This window comes from Belonocnema kinseyi, chromosome 2 (assembly GCF_010883055.1).
Source record: "Belonocnema kinseyi isolate 2016_QV_RU_SX_M_011 chromosome 2, B_treatae_v1, whole genome shotgun sequence".
NCBI lineage: Eukaryota > Metazoa > Arthropoda > Insecta > Hymenoptera > Cynipidae > Belonocnema > Belonocnema kinseyi.
This window is the reverse complement of record NC_046658.1, coordinates 122,375,404-122,394,694: the sequence shown is the minus strand read 5'-3', so window position 1 is coordinate 122,394,694 and position 19,291 is coordinate 122,375,404. Positions and strand designations below refer to the sequence as shown.

The window sequence follows — 19,291 nt, the reverse complement described above, 5'->3', positions numbered from 1 at the left end:
CTAACTAAGTTGTGGAGTTATGGAGTGTTAAATGTGTATTTAGTGAAACATTATAAATGTTAGCATGTGAAATAAATTTATGGAGAGAGAGAGAGAGAGAGAGAGAGAATTACATTAGAAAACCAAAAAAAAAAAAAAAAAAAAAAAACCAATGTTTGTAGTATTATTTATTGTTAATGCAAACTAAACCTTGTAAATCTGTAGTACCGTAATTTATACTGTGAAAGTGTCACGGCAGCTTGATTATCACCAAATAGTACAAGTGTATAGGACGACAATACATCGTCCTCTTTGCATTTTTATTTTACTTTAATTTAATTTAGTGATGTGATATGATGTTTGAATGATAAAGCATTTCAATGTAAATCATTTTCTTTTTATTTATACAAACTTACGTACCCAACTACTTTAAAAACCTTTTCAAGGTTGATAAACCACCCACGAGATCCTAATTTTTATACAAAAAACATGAGAAAATCTCCTCACACTGAATAATAAAAAATATACGTTTGTTTCGAATCAGAAACCTTAAAATTGTAAATTGCAAATTGTAAAAATAGTTAATAATTAAAAAGTAAAAAAAATGTCAATGTGATGAAAAAAATATTACTTAAACGTTATGATCGACGGGCTTCCCTAACTCGTTTGTCGCCAATTTTTGTTGCTCCTTTTGATCTTCATTCGCGACATTATCAGTTTCTTCCACATTATCTTCTAGGAGACTACCTAAAAACAATTCAAAATCAGATGTGAAACAAGAGAGGAGGGAATTTTGAAAATTACCTTGTGCTATATTATTCATTGCTTCTTTCAAATTCAAATCATTGCCATCCGGTTGTAATTCCTGGTCGGCAGTATTCTCAGCGCTGTTTTTTAACTTTGTGTTTGTTTGAGCTGAAAACGATTGTTTGGTTACGGTACTAAAAAAAGACAGCAGAAACATTTCATTCCTTTAATAAAAATATTACACCTATTTTTACAAAGTTACAATTTAAGACGCCAGATTCTTTACAGATTTTAGAAATCTACATTTTAGTTGGACACCCTGCTTGAAACAATAAAGAGAAAGTATTTAGAGTAAAAACAGATCATATTAAATATAAACTAGGTATATCTAATAAAGGTGTCTACCCGACGAATTATTTCAAAATTCTGGGTTTCTCCCTGTCAATTTTAAAGATTTCAAGACATTTTAAAAAATTGCAAAGATTTGGAAAATTGATTTTTGGAAATAAAATGATCATTCAGAGTTGGAACATCAAATATGTTTGGTCATAAGAATTAAAATTCTGAATTTGAACAGAGATTTTCTCATGTTCTCTCCTTCTAAATCAGAATCATCATTCTTTTCCAAATTCCAAGTTCGTGTCGAAAATTATCCATTCCAAGTTAAATTATAATTTTTTACAGAAAATTCCCGACAATTCAAACTTTCTAAATTAGAAAACTCCCGAATTATAAAATTCCCAAAACAAAATTACCGACGCAAAAAATTTCCGAATTATTTAAAGTTGCAGAATCTAAAGAATTAAAAAATTGTTTTAGTAATGAATAAATAACCAAATAAAAAATATGTTCATTAAATAAAACTGTTTCATGATCAGGAAATTTCTCTAACCCTGTAATTTTGCCCAAATTTTGAATTTTAAATTGTCCGTCAATTTTTATTTAAAATATTTTCTTTCACGCAAATTTTTTAATGCCGAGACTTTTATTCTTCGAGATTTTGTAGTCCTCCCTAAAAATCCCCTGTTCCTATTCAGAATTATATTCAATACAAGACTTTTTAATCAGGAATTTTCCAAATCTAACGAATTCTAACTTTGAGCAGGGACTATTTTTGTAAATTCCTATAACTTAGAATTATATTTTTTCTTTAGAAAATTCCCTATACAGAAATATATTTATTTACAAACATTTCTATTGTAATTTAGAAAGATGGGAACTATTTTTTCCCAAAATTTGAAAGAGGAAAGTTTGAAATTGTGAAAAATTCTTTCAACAAATTCCGTGTACCAAAGTGAGAATTCTAATACTTTTCGGAAATTGACTGTCCCAAGGTAAAAATTATAATTTTTCACAGAAATTCCTGTCTCAAACACAAAATTATAATTCTTTATGAAAACTGTCTACCATAAGGGAAGAAATTATAATTTTCAACGAAAATTCCTGTTTTACAGTGAACCTAAAATAAAATAATAATTATAAAATAAAATATCTCAATATTTTTAACATATAATCTTTTGCAAATGGAATAAAGCAATAAAATTTCAGATTAAAATTGATTTTTTTCAACCAAAAAAGATGAATTTTCAATCTAACAGGAATGAATGTTGAACAAAATGATTATATTTAAAATAAAATAGTTGCATTTTTAACCAAATACTAGAATTTTCTACCTACGAAATTGAAGTTTCAACCAAATAGTCAAATTAAAAAAAATGCCAACTTTAACCAAAAACCCGTTGAATTTTTAACCCGAAAAGTTTAATTTTCAATAAAAAAATAGAAATTATCAACAAGATATTTAATTTTTAAATTAAAAAGTTGATTTTTTAACAAAATCATTAACCTTTCAACAAAATAATTTAATTTTCAACCAAAACAATTGCCCGTCCCAAAGTAAAAATTATAATTCTTCAGGTAATTCTCTGTCACAATTGTCAAAATTATATTTCCTTACTGAAATTCTTCGCATCAAACTCAAAATTACAATTCTTTAAGGAAACTCCGTACCATGAGGTAAAAATTATAAAAAACTTAAAAAATTATAAAAAGGTTATTAATAAATTAGACGTATAGAAATGCTGTTTCAAAGTCTAAAGGAGAATATACACATAATGTAAACATTATTTGAATGTTTTGATGAAAATAATTGTTTCATGCTTTTTATTTTGTGAATTGATTAATTAATTATCAACGGATTCTATTAAAAGTGGTATTTTCTGGAATTAGTTTAAAAGTTTAAGACTAAATACAAATTTTCAAAAATAAAAGTTTAAATTTAAAAAATATATATAAAGTTAAAGTTATTTGAATGTTTTATCAGAGAATTATATTTAAATGGTTTTTCTTTTGTAAAATGGTCAATTGATTATTAGCTAATTAACGTTTTCTGATTATTAAAGTAAATAAAGATTAAAACTTAGTTCCTTAAATTGAATATAATTTGAATATTAAAAGTTAATTCATATTTGCAATTATATTATTTTAATTAGATAATTTTTCAAACGATTCTGATGTTGTGAAATATGTATTTGCCTTCGATTTTTCAAATTATATGGAAATATGTTTTTTTTTCTGAAATTAGTATCAAAAGTTACCAATAAAACAAATTTTCAAAGATGAATGTGAAATTAAAAGAAAATGTAGAGTACAAATTATTTCTATGTTTGAATGAAAATGATTGTTTAATGCTTTTTTATGTTATGATTTATGAAAAAATCAATTAATTGTTAGCTGACTGATTTTTTCACAACATCGAAGTAGATCAAGATTTAATTTTAACTTTTTTCTAAATTAAATATTTTACGTTGTACAATAATTTGTTCTTAACATTTTGCTACCATATTATAATTCCAGAGTTTTTAAGAAGAAAAAAATATTTTCTTTTTTTACGCCTGGGTAATCTTTTTTTTACATTTTCAAAGAGATAAGTAAAATAAAATTATTGAAAAAAACGTATATTAAGAATTAGAAACAATAGAAGCGTCTTAATAATTTTGAAAGATTTTGAGATTAAATTGTTGTAAACAGTTGTGGGAAAATTTTAAGCAGTTAATATTTAATTTTGAAATAATAATGTTAAATTTTAAAGACTTCAAAACTGTTTTAAAAAAATATATCGAAGACTAAGACCATTATTTCTATTTTCCAGGATTTAATTAAAATTTAGATAAACTTAATTTTTCAAATTATTTCATAAAATTTGAAGAAAAAAAAAGAGTTTAAAAGTTTTTAAAGCAACATTATGCCGTAATACATAATTTTAGAACAAAATTTATTAAATTTAAGAGACATTTAGAAATTTTGAAACGATTCAAAAACGATGAAAACTTATAAGATATTTTAGAACTTTTGTAAAAATTCAGGGTAATGAACAAAATTCTTTAGGTTCCTAAAACAATTTCTTTCGATTTTTAATTTGAAAAATGAGGTTTAGAAGAAAATTCAAAAAAAATTTTAAAACATCAAATATTTCCTTAAATTTCGAAAAAGAGTAGAAGATTTTAAAGTATAATGTTTCAATTTGGTAACATTAATAAATAAGGAATAAATTAAACCATAAAATTCTATCAATATTGCGAAGATTTAAGGAGAATAAAGAAGATTTTAAAACTGCAGAAGATTTTAAAAAATTCAGATTTTTTGTGAAAAATTGTGAACAAAATGTGTGGAAAATTGAAAACTCATATGGGAAAGTATCACAGGCCCTTAATTGAAATAACTAAAAAAAGGTCTCAAGTGAATGAATAAATGTTATTCAAGTTCCTAGGAAAGTTGGGGATACTTTGAGGCAGCGTTTTACATTTTAAATAACTTTTCAAAATTTCAAGAAAAATTCTAGTCATATAAAAATATTTTTAAGAATTTAAGAGGTATTTTATAGATATTTAATTTGAAAAAGGCTAGAATTTTTCCCATTATTTTGTAAAATCCCGTGAAATATATATATTTTTAAGTCTACACTGCACTTCATCTTAAAAAATTATTTTTATTTACAAAACGTTTATTAAGCTTTTAAAACTAATACACAAAAGAATTGTCATGAGAAACCAAATGAGAAGGTACAGCTTAAAGCTTTTTGCAATATATAATCTTTTATAAACGGAATAAAGCAATAAAATTGAAGACTGAAGTTGAAAAATTCACATTTATTTATTTATACAAAAATTTTTTTTTTAATAAAACAGGAATAAATGCTGAACAAAATAATTCAATTTTCAACAAAATAGTTAAATTTTTAACCAAATACTTGAATTTTCTACCTAAGAAGATACATTTTCAACCAAATAGTCAAATTAAAAAAAGAGTTTAAACTTCAACCAAAACCTCAAAGTTAAAATTATAATCCTTAAAAAAATGCAATGTTCAAAAGACAAAATTATAATTCCCTACAGATATTTTCTATCCCTCAAAACTCAACTGTCTCTGAACTTCGAATTATTGTTCTTTTAGAAAATTCCCTGTTCAAAAGTGAAAACTTTTAATTATTTATGGGGAAAAAATTGTTCCTGAACTGTCAAAACAGAAAATGTCAAAATCATATTTCTTCACGGAAACTGCCTGTCCTAAATTAAAAATTATAATTCTTAACGAAAATTCCTGCTTTAAAGTAAACTCAAAATCAAAATTATATTTCTTTACTAAAATCTCCTATCCGAAACTCAAAATTATAATTCTTTATTAAAATTCCCTGTCTAAACTCAAAAATTACCTGTTTCAACTCATAATTAGAGTGATAAAATGTATGAAACCACTTAAAATTTGCATATTTGTACAGTCGAGAGAAAACTCCGGTTACTGAAACAAATTCCCGGTTTTCCTCGGTCAGGTAGGCACCCTGACAATGTACAATATTTTAGTATCACAATTAAATAGCGATATCTTTTTTTTGCAATGGCAACAAGCTGAGGTGGCTGCAACGGTCACACAGTCACACATATGAGATTATTACGATTTGAGATAAAGGGACGGACTTAATTTCGAAATAAGTTACTTCCCTGAAAATTGCAGGCGTAGGGAACCACTAGGAATGATTACTCGGTTCAATTTGAGGGGAAGGAAGATTATCGGCTTTATTTCCATGCAGCTTTGTTATTGAGAGGCGAGGAGTTTGGCGCACAGCACCTGGTGGATCTTGTGGAAGGATCGGAATTCCATGGTATTTCATACCTCGGCGGCCAGATTCTGAGACATGAACCGCTGATTCCGGGACGGGTGCCAACTGGCCCTTGCCTAATCTTCCAGTTGCTAAATCATCAAACGTACCGTTCAAAAACTACGTCACACTGCTAGGGGAGGTCGGGTACATATTTTGGGACTTATTCGGGGTAGGGGAAAGTGGAATTTTTAGGGGGTGTTTCATGTAAAAGAAAAAACTCGAATAATCGATTATGCTCGTTTGTTGTTGTTGTTGTTATTTTGTAGTGTTTAGGGTACTAAACAGTGTAGCGAAACAATTTTGCAAGTTTAAAAAAAAAATAATTTACAAAATTCAATAATTAACAATTGGAAATTTAGGGTCTTTTTCAAGATTTTTGGTCTTTGTATCTGTTGGCCTTAAAAAAATGTTTGTATTTAAACTTAGCAGGGTGGCCGAAAAACTTCATTTTCAAAATTCCCCGACTTTTCCTTCACCAATTTTTCATTTTCGCGAACTATTAATATTCTATGACCAGCATTTTAATCTAGCAATATTATCAACACAGAATCTTTTATAAACAGAATAAAAAAATAAAATTTATTAAAAAGATGACCTTTCAATATAATAGGATGAACTTTCGACCAAAAATTATGATTTATTGACAAATGTACTTGAAATTGCAATAAAATAATTACATTTTCAAACAAACAGTTCAATTTTAAACAAATACTTGAATTTTCTACCTATGAAGATGAATTATTTTTAACCAACTAGTCAAATTTTCAAAAAAAAAGGTAAACTTCTACCAAAAACAGTTGCATTTTCACCTTAATAGTTCAATTACAAACAAAAATAAATTAATTTTTAGCCAAACAATTTACAATTAAATAGTTGTACTTTTAAATCAAACAGACGAATTTTTTTAGAAGAGCTGAATCTTCAAGTAAATAAGTTAAATTTATTATCAAAAGATGAATGTTTAACGAAAAATTTAATTGTTAATATTTCAATCAAAAAAGAGAATTATCAACAAAATAGTTAAATTTTAAACTAGTAAGTTAATTTTTTAATAAAATAGTTGAAGCTTTTATCAAACTGTAGATAAATTTTTCACACAAAAATATTGAAATTTATACCCAAAGAGATGAATTTTCACACCAAAAAGACTAAATTACAACAACTTACATGAATTTTCAAACAAAAAATTGAATTTTCAACCAAAAATGATCAATTTTTAACAAAAAATGGAAATTAAATTTTCAATTAAAAAAACAGATTTTCAACCAGAAAAAAAAACGATATTTCAACAAAATAGTTCAATTTTCAACTAAAGAGATATATTTTCCAACCAAAAAGTTGAAATTGCAACAAGAAATTAATTTTTAACCAAATAGTGGAACTTTCAAGCCAACATTTTTTAGAACCAAGCAATTAAATTTTCAATAAAATAATTCAATTTTCAAACAAAAAAAATAGTTATAGTTGTTATTATTCTAAACTAAAAATATGAAATTTTTACAGAGCTGAATTTTGCAACCAAAAAGATAAAGTTTCAACCAAAAATTTTAATTTTCAACAATAATAAATTAATTTTTAACCAAATAGTTTAATTTTTATGCCAAAAAGACGAATTTCTTAGAAGACAGTTGAATTTTCAACAAAAAGACGAATTCTCAACGAAAAATGTAAGTGAATATTTGAAAAAAACGAATTATCACAAAATTGTTAAATTGTAAACCAAACATTTGAATTTTCAACAAAATAATTAAATTTTTCACAGAAACAAATTTTAACGTAAAAATAAGAAATTTACAGAAAAAGAGATGAATTTTGAAACCAAAAAGACGAATTTTCAACCAAGAAGATTTATTTTCTACTAAAAAAGACAAATTTTCAACAAATACCATGAATTTTAAATAAATAGTTGAATTTTCCACGAAAAATAAATAAATTTTGAACAAAAAATGGAAAAGTTACATTTTTAATTTTAAAAATTGATTTTCAAATGTAAAAAACGACAAGTTAAATTTTTAACCACAAGAAATGAATTTTTAACCAAATAGTTGAACTTTGAAGCCAAAAAGACGAATTTTTTTAGAAGACAGTTGAATTTTTGAAAAAAGAGATGAACGTTCAACAAAAAAGAAAGAACTTTTAAGAAAGTAGTTTAAATTTTTTCCACGTAGTTTAATTTTGAACTAAAAAGAAAAATTCATTTTTAACCAAAATAAAAAACGATATTTTATCTAGAGATTAATTTTCAACTAAAATATGAATCTAAAAAAAGACACCTACGAATTTTTAAGAAATTAGTTGAAACCAGCATTAAAAGAGATTCATTTTTTAACAAAACACTTGAATTATCAGCTAAAAAATCATAACTTAAAAAAAATTTAATTTTGAACCAAAGACTGCAACTTTAAACTAAAAATATAAACATTATAAACTTGAAGTGGCATCAGCTACGAAAAAAAGAAATAAGGGTCCCAAAAACGAAAATATGGACAAACAAATATTTGCATAACTTTTTTATTTTTGAATCATTAAAAAAAAATTAGTTTCGGGCTATTAGCTCTATTGAATTATGAAAAGAACAGACAAAAAGACGAAAGTACTTTATTAGAAAAAAAATACCAAACCTGGATTTTGATTATTATTTCAGGGTGACCGGAAAACCTCATTTTCAATGTTCCTCAATTTTTTATTTTCCCTTACCATTAATATTCAAAGACCAGAATTTTAAATTTTCTAATATTCTTATCATTAAATCTTTTATAAACAAAAATTTGTTTTCAAGAAAAAAATGTTCAACTTCAAACTTTTAACGCGTTGTACTGGGTAATTGTTTATGAGATATTACTAATAAACAATTGTTATAAATAAATTCAAAATTTCGACAATTTTAAATCTGTATACAGTAAACATTATCGTTTTTTGTAAAAGTCAATAATAGCTTTCATTTTTATAAACAATTATTATAAAAATAATATTGTTCAGCCTTGGTTTGTTTTGACCAAAAAATATTCAACATTCGTCCAGTAATAATTTTATAAGAAAGAATAATGTTTACACGATCAAAATTGTCAAAATTTCAAATTTATTTGAAAAGGTTCCTAGATTTCTAATTGGTAATAATTGGTGAAAAATTGAGAATTTTCCAAAATTATTAAACAATGAAGGGGAGGGTTGGGAAAAAGTGTTTAAAATAGCGTGAAGTAGTTTCTGAATGGCCCCAAAGCACGATAAGGTTGCAGAGAAAGTCTTATGAATTAAGTAAATGCGATTGATTACTTACGTTGCGGTACAATTTCCACAATTTTCTTATTCTTATCTGGTACGTTTATCGCCAATTTTGCACTCTCCAAATCACTCTTTACCTGAAAAAAATATTTTTTTTGTACCGGCAATATTATATGCTGGTATTTTTAAGAATGTGTGTTTTTTTTAATTACAGGGTATTATTAAGCTTATTGTTTCAACAATACGCTATGTTCAAATTATTTTTACTTTATTCAATATCAAAATAAATTCGATTTAATATAAGTAAATGTAATCCGGTGTCTATTTAAATCCCGGAAAAAATTCCGTGAGATTTTCAGTTTTTTTCGAGGTATCTCAAGATTTTTCGAGGCATAATTTTTCATAGTAACGATCCATTTAAGTATTTTGCATTTTTTAAATAATTCAATTCAATTTGAAACTCATCAAATTTTTAAATTTTCAAGAAATATATTGCATTTTCAACAGGGTGGATGCATTTTTAACCAAATAGTTGACTTTTCAATCAAAAAGATTAATTAAATACCAAAAAAGAAAAACGATTTTTCAACCAAATACAGAAATTCTCAATCAAATAGTACAACTTTCAACTGAAAATGTAATAGTTACATTTTCAATCAAAAAAGAAAAATGAATTTTTATCTAAAAAAAAAAAAGAATTTTCAACGAAGTAGTTAAGTTTTCTATTAAAGTGATGAATTTTCAAGGAAAATAATGAATCTTTAACTGAAGCAGTTGAATTTTAAATAAAAAATACGAATTTTCGAACCAAAAAAATTAATTTTTTACACCTAAAAAAAAAAACAATTTTTCACAAAATAGTTAAATTTCCAAGCAAAGTGATGGGTTTTCAAATAAAATCATGAATCTTCAACTGGAATAGTTGAATTTTTAATGAAAAAGATGCATTTTTAACTAAATTCATGAATCTGTAAATGGAACAACTGAATTTTCGACCAAAAATTTTTATTACCCAAAAAAACTAAGACGAATTTTTCAAAAAAAAAAATACATGACTTTGAAATTATAACAAAAAAATTTTTTTAACAAAACATTGAATAGTTAACTTTTGAGTTAAAAAAATTAATGTTCAACCAATGAGATGAACTTTAAATTAAAATTATTGTATATTCAAGTGGAATAGTTCCATTTTCGAATCAAGAAAAACATTTTTAATTCAAATGATGAATCTCCAACGGAAAAAATTTTTTTTTAACAAGAGTTTAACTTTCAATCACATAGATAATTTTTCATATAAAAAAATGAATTCTCAATGAAAAATGTACTAGTTGATGTTTCAATCAAAACATGTATTTTAAAAAAATTAAAAACAGTTGGATCCAACGAAAAAGGCGAATTTTCAACAAAAAATTAAATAATTACATTTAAGGTAAAAAAATTAATTAAAAAAAAGCATGTTCAACAATGCAGTTAAATCGAGTAATATAAAGCTACTTTTACAATTGAAAAAATATTGCTTTTTAATATTACATTCAAACTAAAAAAAAAACATTCATTAGAAAAACTGCCCTGAATTTAAATCAAATTCCCTGCCATTTCCGGGGTTTCCCCGGTATATACGAATTCTAAAAACAAATTAATTTTTAAACTGAAAAATTAACTATTTTGTTGAAAATTTATATTCGCGAGTTGATAATTCAACCGCCTTGTAGAAATTTAAGATGCAATTGTCTGGATAAAAATTAATCTGATTCGGTTGAACATGAACTATTTTTATTGAAAATTCAATTGTTTTGTAGAAAAACTTTATTTTGGGATCGAAAATTCAATAAGTTGGTATAAAATGTAACTATTTGCATCAAAACTAACTTATTTTGTTGAAAAATTCGTCTTTTTGGTAGAAAATAACTCTTCTTGGTTAGAAATTCAACTGTTTGGTTGAAAATTAATATATTTTGATTGAGGATTCAAGTATTTAGATAAAAATTAGTTTTTGTTTGTTCAATCCAGGGGTTTTTATTTTAATTAATACTTTTTATATTATTTAAATAATTTTAAAAAATGTTACTTTTTTAATATCGTTGAAATATTAACTCTATGACATTTTTCGTTGAAAATTCATTTTTAGGTTGAAAATTCAACTCCTAGGATTATTTTTTTTCAGACATTCTTAATTTTTAGTAAAAATCTTTTAACTATTTTGTTGAAAATCCCACTGATTGATCAAAAATGAACTTTTTTGTCAAAAATTCATATTCTCAGCTAGAAAATTCAACTGTTTTGTACAAAATTTATATTTTCAGCTCGAAAATTCAACAATTTGGTAAAAAATTAACTATTTAGATCAAAACTGACGTATTTTGTTAAAAATTCTTGGTTTTTGGTAGAATATATAATTTTAATCATTTATACAATATTGATAATATTAATATAATAAAATTAATAATTTCTTGGTTAGAAATTCAAGTTTTCGATCGAAAATAAATCTGTTTTAGCTAACGATTCAAGTAGTTTGTAGAAATTTCGTTATTGTTAGTTGAATCCAGCCGTTTTTATTTTTAATTAAATTCTTTGATTGTTGAAATATCAACCTTATTGCATTTTCCGCTGAAAATGAATTTTTCCGTTGAAAATTTTACTCCTTAACTGAAAAATGTAGTATTTTCTTAAAAATTACTTTTTTGTTGTTGTTAAAGATTCGTAATTTCAAGTGAAAATTTTTTTTTACAAATTAACTTTGTAATGAAAAAGTTACCTTTTTTGTTGAAGATTCAATTGATTGGCTGAAAATGAAACTTTTTTGTTGAAAATTCATATTCTCCGGTTGAAAATTGAACTCTTCAACATTTTTCTAAAATTATCTAAATATCCTTCAAATTATAAAAAAGGCCTTCAAATCTTAAAGATTCTTTTGTTCTTTCTTTAAATCATTCCAAATTTTCTCTTAAAATTAATTTTTTCAAAAAAAACATCATCTACAATTTTCACATGAATTTCAAGCAATTGTTTTTATTATCTTGAAACATTTTAAAATCTTTGAATGGAATGAAAAAATAACAATTGTAATCTTCACAAATTTATATGTTGTTTTCAATTCTTTGAAATCTTTTTTAATTCTTAAACTATGTTCTTCTTCTTAATTGGAATTTTTCAATTGAATTGCTTTTAAACTTGAATGTTTTCGACAAATTTCTCTTCGCATATTCTAATTTAATTTTCATAAACATGATAAATATTAACATTATTTAAACAAAATCAGTATAAAATAGAAAAAATTTTTTTTTAATAAATTTAGAATATCTTTTACTTAGAATTCGTATATAATTTTCATTTATTCAAAAAGAATAATTTTGGATAAATTATAACGTATAAAGTTGATAAAAAGTTAATTTAAAAAGTGGTTTTAGCTAAGAATTCAAGTATTTTGTTGAAAATTCGCTTAAATTTTTTTTTTAATTAATATTTTTAAATAAAAAATTTTTGTTAGAAAACTTAACTAATTGGATCAAAACTGATGTATTTTGGCGAAATTTTACGTTTGTTTTTATTCATTTTTTTATTTTAAATTAATATTTTTTATTTTTCAAATATTATTATTAATATCATATTTTTGAAATATTACATTTTTCGTTGACAATTAATTTTTAGGTTGCAAATTCAACTCCTTGGTTAAAAAATGAACTTCTTAACCATTTTTTTTTGTAAAAGATTCGTCATTTTAAGTGTAGGTTCGATTTTATTTTTTTGTTAAAAATGAATTTTTTTTAAATGAAAAATTGAACTATTTTGTTAAAAACTCCACAAATTGATATAAAAAAAACTTTTTTGTTGAAAATTCACAATCTCGGGTTGAAAATTCAATTGTTTTGCTGAAAATTCGTCTTCTTGGCTTAAAAATTAAAGAAATTGGTACATAATTAAACTGTTTTGTAGAAAATTCGTTTTTTCTATTAAAATTAAATTCTCTTTAATGAAAATTCAACTACTGCATTATTGATTAAATATGGATCTTTCTCAGTTTGAAAACATAACTATTCAGTTAAAAACTCTTAGGAACAAATTAAATATAAACTACAATTATTCGAATAAAAATTGGACCAGTTACATCCATTGTTCAAACTATTTAGTCAAAAATTTATTGAATTTGTTAAAAACACATATTTTTTGAATAAACTTAATCTTCTTCAATAAAATTTCAACCATTTGGTTAAAAATGAATGCATTTTGTTTAAAAAAAAAACATCTTTGACGGTAGAAAATGAATCTTCTGTGTTGAGAATTAATCTTTATCGTTGAAAATTTAACTGTTTCGTATAAAGCTCATCATGTTGATCAACTTAAAAAAATTTTAAATATTCAAAATGATCAACAATTACATTTTTTTGTGGATAATTAGTCTTTTCGAAATATTAGAAAAATACTGTAATCGTATTTAAAAAAAGTGTCCAATAGTGCCAATAGTGTGGTACCTGCATAAAAAATATTTTACACGATAAAAAAATAAACATTTTTCAATAAATTAGAAAAAAAATCGAAATTTTAAATAAGGACCAACTTTTTCAAATTGCCTATTATTATTATTATTATTTTAATACTTATTAAGATTTATATGAAAAGGAATGTAGAGTTTTATGATGTTGGAATACTTTTTTTTTCAAATAGGTTTAAAATTGAATAATTCAAAGTTTTTTATTTTCACCCGTATAAGCTATTAAGTATGCTAGTGTCTGAGATACCTTTTCTAACTCTTCTTGTAGTTTTTTATTTTCATCTCGTTTCTCATCCAACTGAGTTGAAATTCTTTCCTTATCTAAACGCAAAGCTTCCAAGGTAATCGACCTTGTCTTGTCCACTTCTTTCCAGGACTCAACTTCAGTTTTACAGGCGGTTAACGACAATTCAATTTCGCCTTTTTCTGTCTTTAATTCGTACTGCTTGGCTAATCGAACATGAAGTGAAGCCACTTCATCCTCCGAATGTTTAAAACGCTGCTCCAAATTTCCTCGCGAGGTCACGCATTGATCCCTTTCCTCTGCACTAAAAAACCGAAAATAATATTTGTGCTTGATTCTGGACCTATCTATTTAGATTATTAAATTGCTAATATTAAAATTCATTCCTTTATTTACTTTAATTAAAAAGACTTCTGTTAAGAAATTGAGGTTAATTATTTAGAACTCAATTAAAAGAACTCTTAAAATATGCATAAGCAATCCCTGCAAATTGGAACGTATCATGAGTTTAGTGAAATTTAGGGAAAAATATTTTTCCTTGCCAATAGAATTTTAAAAATCAAACTATATTCTAAACATTTTTTCATATAAAATAATAAACAATAAACAATAAAAGAAAGCATTCAAAGTGGAACCCTTGAATTCCAAACTTTTAAAATCGAAATTTAAAAGTTTTTCAATTCAAAAATTGAATATTTGAATGCTCAAAAATTTCCACGTATAAAATGGAAGGAACTAAGACTTTTCAATTGAACAATGCTAAATAAAATGCAAATAAACTGCAAAATTTAGAACTATTATCAATTACAGAGTTCAAAGATTCAGATTAAGTTCCAAAAATATAAATCCACGTTAATATTTTCAATGGTCTAAATTAAAGAATCAAGCAATGAACTTTAAAAATTTTCAAAATTATATTATTTCAAGTAATTTTAAATATATTTCAAAATTAATTGAATTTATTCTATAACTTTTAGAAAATCCTGCAAATTTAAAAAAAAATTAAATTTGAATTTATAAATAAAAATAGAACACTTATTATTTGTAAAAATATGAGAGTAATATTAAGAGATATTTAGGAGTTTTAAAAAAATTCGAATTAAATTTAGAACTTGAAATAATTTTAAATACTGACAGCCGAATTAAAAATAAAATTTAGATTTTTGCAGATTTCAAACAAAAAATTTAGAATTTTTTTTTTAATAATTGTGAAAGATTTCAAAAGAATAACAAATTTTCTTAAGATTCTTAGGAAAATTGGAAATGATTTTTCACTATGAATAATTATTGTAACAGAAAGTTTAAGTAGACGTTAAGAGGTTTAAAAAATGATCAAAGAAGAACATAGAAGATTTGAAGGTTTTTTTTAATTTGCTAGATTATCAAAAATTGTAGGAAAATTTCGATTCATTTTAAAATATATTGAGAAGTTCTGAAAAAAATGTTAACACACTTCGTTTAAATGACTTGAAATAATTTCAAGTTTTTAATTAATTTTGAATCTTTTCAAAACTTCTACATATCTCTTAAAATTACTCAAATTTTTTCTACAAATGATAAGTGCCCAATTGTTATTTATGCGTCAAAATTTTAAAATTTCACTTAGAAATTAAACACTTTTTAAATAGAACAATTAAAATTGTAACGCTAAAAGTTTAAAAGTTCTTCGAAAATCTAAAGATTCAAAGCTTTCTATGCAAAACAATTCAGTTTCAAATTGTTTTCTTTTAAATATTTGGTTTCAATTTACTCGTCTTAAATGAGCAGTGAAATATTTCTAAATATTAAATACTTATTGCTTTTATAAATTAAGAATTTTCAAATTAAATGGGTTAAAAATTAAATAATTTATACTCAAAATATTTTAAATTTAATAAAAACCTTTAATTATGACTATATTATTATGGATTGATTTTAGAGTTGAAAACAGTAAAACGCACTTTTACATTTTTTAATAGCTAAAAAAATTAATAGAAATAATATATTAATAAATGTATTGATTAAATTCAATATAAAAAATAATATAAAGGAAGACCTGAAACTCTTAATTAAAAATATATTATTGATAAGTCATGAAAATTTTTATTTAAAAATAATATTATCGGAATATATGATATATTAATTTCAATTCTTATCACGACTTTCGGATTGAAACAGTCACAATCTGGAAATACTCAAATTTTAAACGGATCTAGAATTGTTTGGTCAAATCAATTATTGTTCAGATATCTATACTTCGAGTACAGATCCATTTAAAATAATTGAATTATTTATATTTACAATTGATAAAACAAAACTATTTTTTATAAAAAAATGTCAACTTGAAATGCTTTTAATTTTTCATTGTTTAAATCCTCATAACTGCACTTTAATTATTTTAAAAAATGTTAAAATCGAACTTGGGCAGATTTTTCTTCTGAAAATTCGTAAAATTCCCGGTTTTCCCATCCGGCGGCCACCCTGTTTGTTATAAAAAAATCTTCGATTTTAAAAACTTCTCATTTTTTTGTTTATTTTTAAAAGTGCATTTTAAAATTCTTTAAATTAAAATATATGCTTAAAAATTAAAATGGAAAACTTTTGAAGTGATAGATTTTCGAATTAAGCAAAAAAAATATTTATTTTAGGTTAGAAACATAAAAAAATGTTTAATTTAAATTTCTTGTAATTTAAAAGTTTTTAAATTAGAAGTTAAATTTTTTTCATTATAAATAGTTTTAAATCTTTACAATTTTATTTCAAAATCTTGAAAAATCTAGAAGTTGTTTTAAATTTGTTCAAACTTAAAATCATTTAAAAATTTTTTTCAGAACTTCTACATAATTTTTGAAATTAAATGAATTTGTCCTATAACTTCCAGAAAATCCTGCGATTAGAAAAAAAATTCCTTCAAATTTGGATTTATAAATAACAGTTAAACACTTATTATTTGTAGCAAAAATTTTAAAATTTTAAGAGATATTTAGAAGTTTTGAACCAATTAAAAATCAAGTTAGAACTTAAAGTAATTCTTGAGTCGCAAATCGACGTTAAAGTGTGATTTATACATAGAACGTTTCGTTAGAAGCGTCAAAGGCTAAAAACTATCAAAATAACAATGTTGCCGGCGCCGGCAGGCTAGCCACTACGTAAAAAAATCGATTTTTTTAACAACATACGTGAATTTTCAACGAAGGAGTTAAATTTTCAATGAAATAAGACAAATTTTCATCCAAATTGTTGAATTTTGAACTATAAAAGATCAATTTTTAACTGAAAATGGAACAATTAAACTTTCAGTTAAAGAAATTAATTTTCAACAAAACTGATGAATTTTCAAATAAAATTATGAATCTTCAACTAGAATAGTTGAATTTTATGCAAAAAAATAACTTTCAACCATAAAGATTAATTTTGTACAAAAAAAGACCAATTTTTCCGAAAATACATACAAGTTCGACAAAAAAAGATAAGTTGATTATCAACAATATGTATATTTACATTTTCAATCAAAGATGAATTTTAAATTAAAATAATGATGGGGGAACTTTCAAATTTTGACGAATTCTGACTTGGAAGAGAGATTTTTAAATTCCTTTTTTCTACATCCGAAATAAAAAATAAAAACGATAATTATTTTCTTAAATTTCCTATTCCCAGTCAAGTAAATGAAGAATAAGCGAATAAAACGAGAGAAATAAAAACATTTTTAATTGATAAAATGATTGTTTCTGTATGTTTAGGCTCGTATACCAAACTTAAGTCAGCGAAAAAAAATCTCACAGAGCAACAAATTTGCAAAAGGATTTTCTTATCATGAAAACAAAAATTTGTTCGGTTGAAATGCAAAAGGTGTACATTAAGAAATTTGCAACATTTAAGGCCCCGATTTATAAGTTAGAAATCAAAATCTACAAAGCCAGTAGGTAAATCTTACCTGATTCTGAGCTGATCGCCTAGTTCATCCAATTGACGAAGCAGTTCCAAATTTTCGGACGATAGAGTGTACCAATTGATAATAAGCATCAAGCACACAACCAGAAGGCCTCCTACGAGAAGAGGAGGACATCGGCCTCCCCCAACTCTCATACTATCGATACTCATTTCTTTATTGTTATTATTGACTTTTCAGTGTTATTTCTATTCCAATTTCTTCCTTCCTCTATCCTCAAAAAGATAGGTTATCCTCCAAACGTCAATTTTACTTATCACAGCTTTTCTGCCCTTAGCCCTTTTTCTGCTGTTCAGGAACTAAATATTGTTTATTTTTCGAAGTGTATAAGTGAGGATGCGCATGTAATAACAGTGTCTAGAGTGATGTATAAATCTCAGCGAAATAGTTCCGTTTTGTCAAGAACTGGGATACAAATTGTGCAAATACAAGTTGTCAGACAGCCTTTCGGTCCACGTCACACAAAACACTGAGCAAAGACTAGTAAAAAAGAATTATGTACATGTTTACAGTTTTATCACATATTTTTATCAGCCTGCCGACACGATAGGGTTTGTGTTTGTGACAGATTGACAGCCCGGCAGATATTTTTGGCATTTTTTTCGCCAATTTCAGTGCCTTTTTTAGGTGAGTTTTCTCGTCGCTAGGTAGCGCTAGTTTATGTAGTCTAAATTCTGCGAAAATTGAAATTGGATAAATGAAAAATTGCTTTTTAATACAAATTAATAATAGAATCTTTTATTTTATTTGTAAATCAAAGTGGAAGTGTCAACTACTAAGTCTCAGAATATTTACAATCTATTTTTTATGAAGAAAACTATCAAATGCCACACAAAACTACCTCAAGTTTAGGATAACAGAGGAAATGAGGAGATTTTTCACGAAAAAAAGGGATATATATTCTTTTAAATAAAACTAATGCGTTTGATATACTAAATTTAATGTTACAAGCTTTAATTTATTAAAATTTTAAGTGAAAATATTGCAATTTTAATATAATAGATGAATTTTTAAACTAATGGTTGAATTTCCAACAAAAAATATGGATTTCAAAGCAAGAATATTAATTTTTTAATGCAAAAATTTGTGTTCAACAAAATAATTTCATTTTCAATCTAAAAATGAATTGTCAAATAAAATTTGAATCTCCAACCAAAAAAATTAATAAAAATGATACATTTAAAATAAAAAACGTAATAATTGATATATTTGAATCAAGAAAAGTTTGCATTCTAACTTAAAAACAGTTGAGTTCAACCTAGGGAAAAGATTTCTGCGAAAAGTGATGCTTTTTTTAATACGAAAAGATTCAATTAAAAAAAAATAGTTGAATTATCAACCCGAAAATATTAAATTTCAACAAGAAAATTAGTTTTCAATCAATTAGTTAAATTTCTAATCAAATAGATGGATTTTCTACTAATAAAAAGATTTATTTTCTACAAAAAATAGGAAATTTGGAACAAACAAGACACTTTTTTCAACAAAATACATAAATTTTCAACAAAATAGTTGAGTTCT

At 24.5% G+C, this 19,291-nt stretch overlaps 1 protein-coding gene across 2 annotated transcripts; it reads right to left on the bottom strand.

The window, feature by feature from the left end:
• Window positions 1-360: 360 nt before the first annotated feature.
• On the bottom strand, window positions 361-18,364 carry LOC117167756 (testis-specific gene 10 protein-like). 2 transcript variants are annotated; one of them, XM_033352919.1, is made up of 6 exons: window positions 17,756-18,364; window positions 13,843-14,143; window positions 9,162-9,243; window positions 5,896-5,973; window positions 784-894; window positions 361-726 (listed from the first exon to the last, which is right to left on the bottom strand). In XM_033352919.1, the coding sequence occupies exons 1-6, from the start codon at window positions 17,920-17,922 to the stop codon at window positions 611-613; spliced, it is 855 nt and encodes a 284-aa protein (XP_033208810.1). In that variant the 5' UTR covers window positions 17,923-18,364; the 3' UTR covers window positions 361-610. The 2 variants fall into 2 exon arrangements, with proteins under 2 accessions (XP_033208810.1, XP_033208811.1); XM_033352920.1 differs by lacking the exon at window positions 5,896-5,973 and having other exon boundaries at window positions 366-726.
• Window positions 18,365-19,291: the final 927 nt, after the last annotated feature.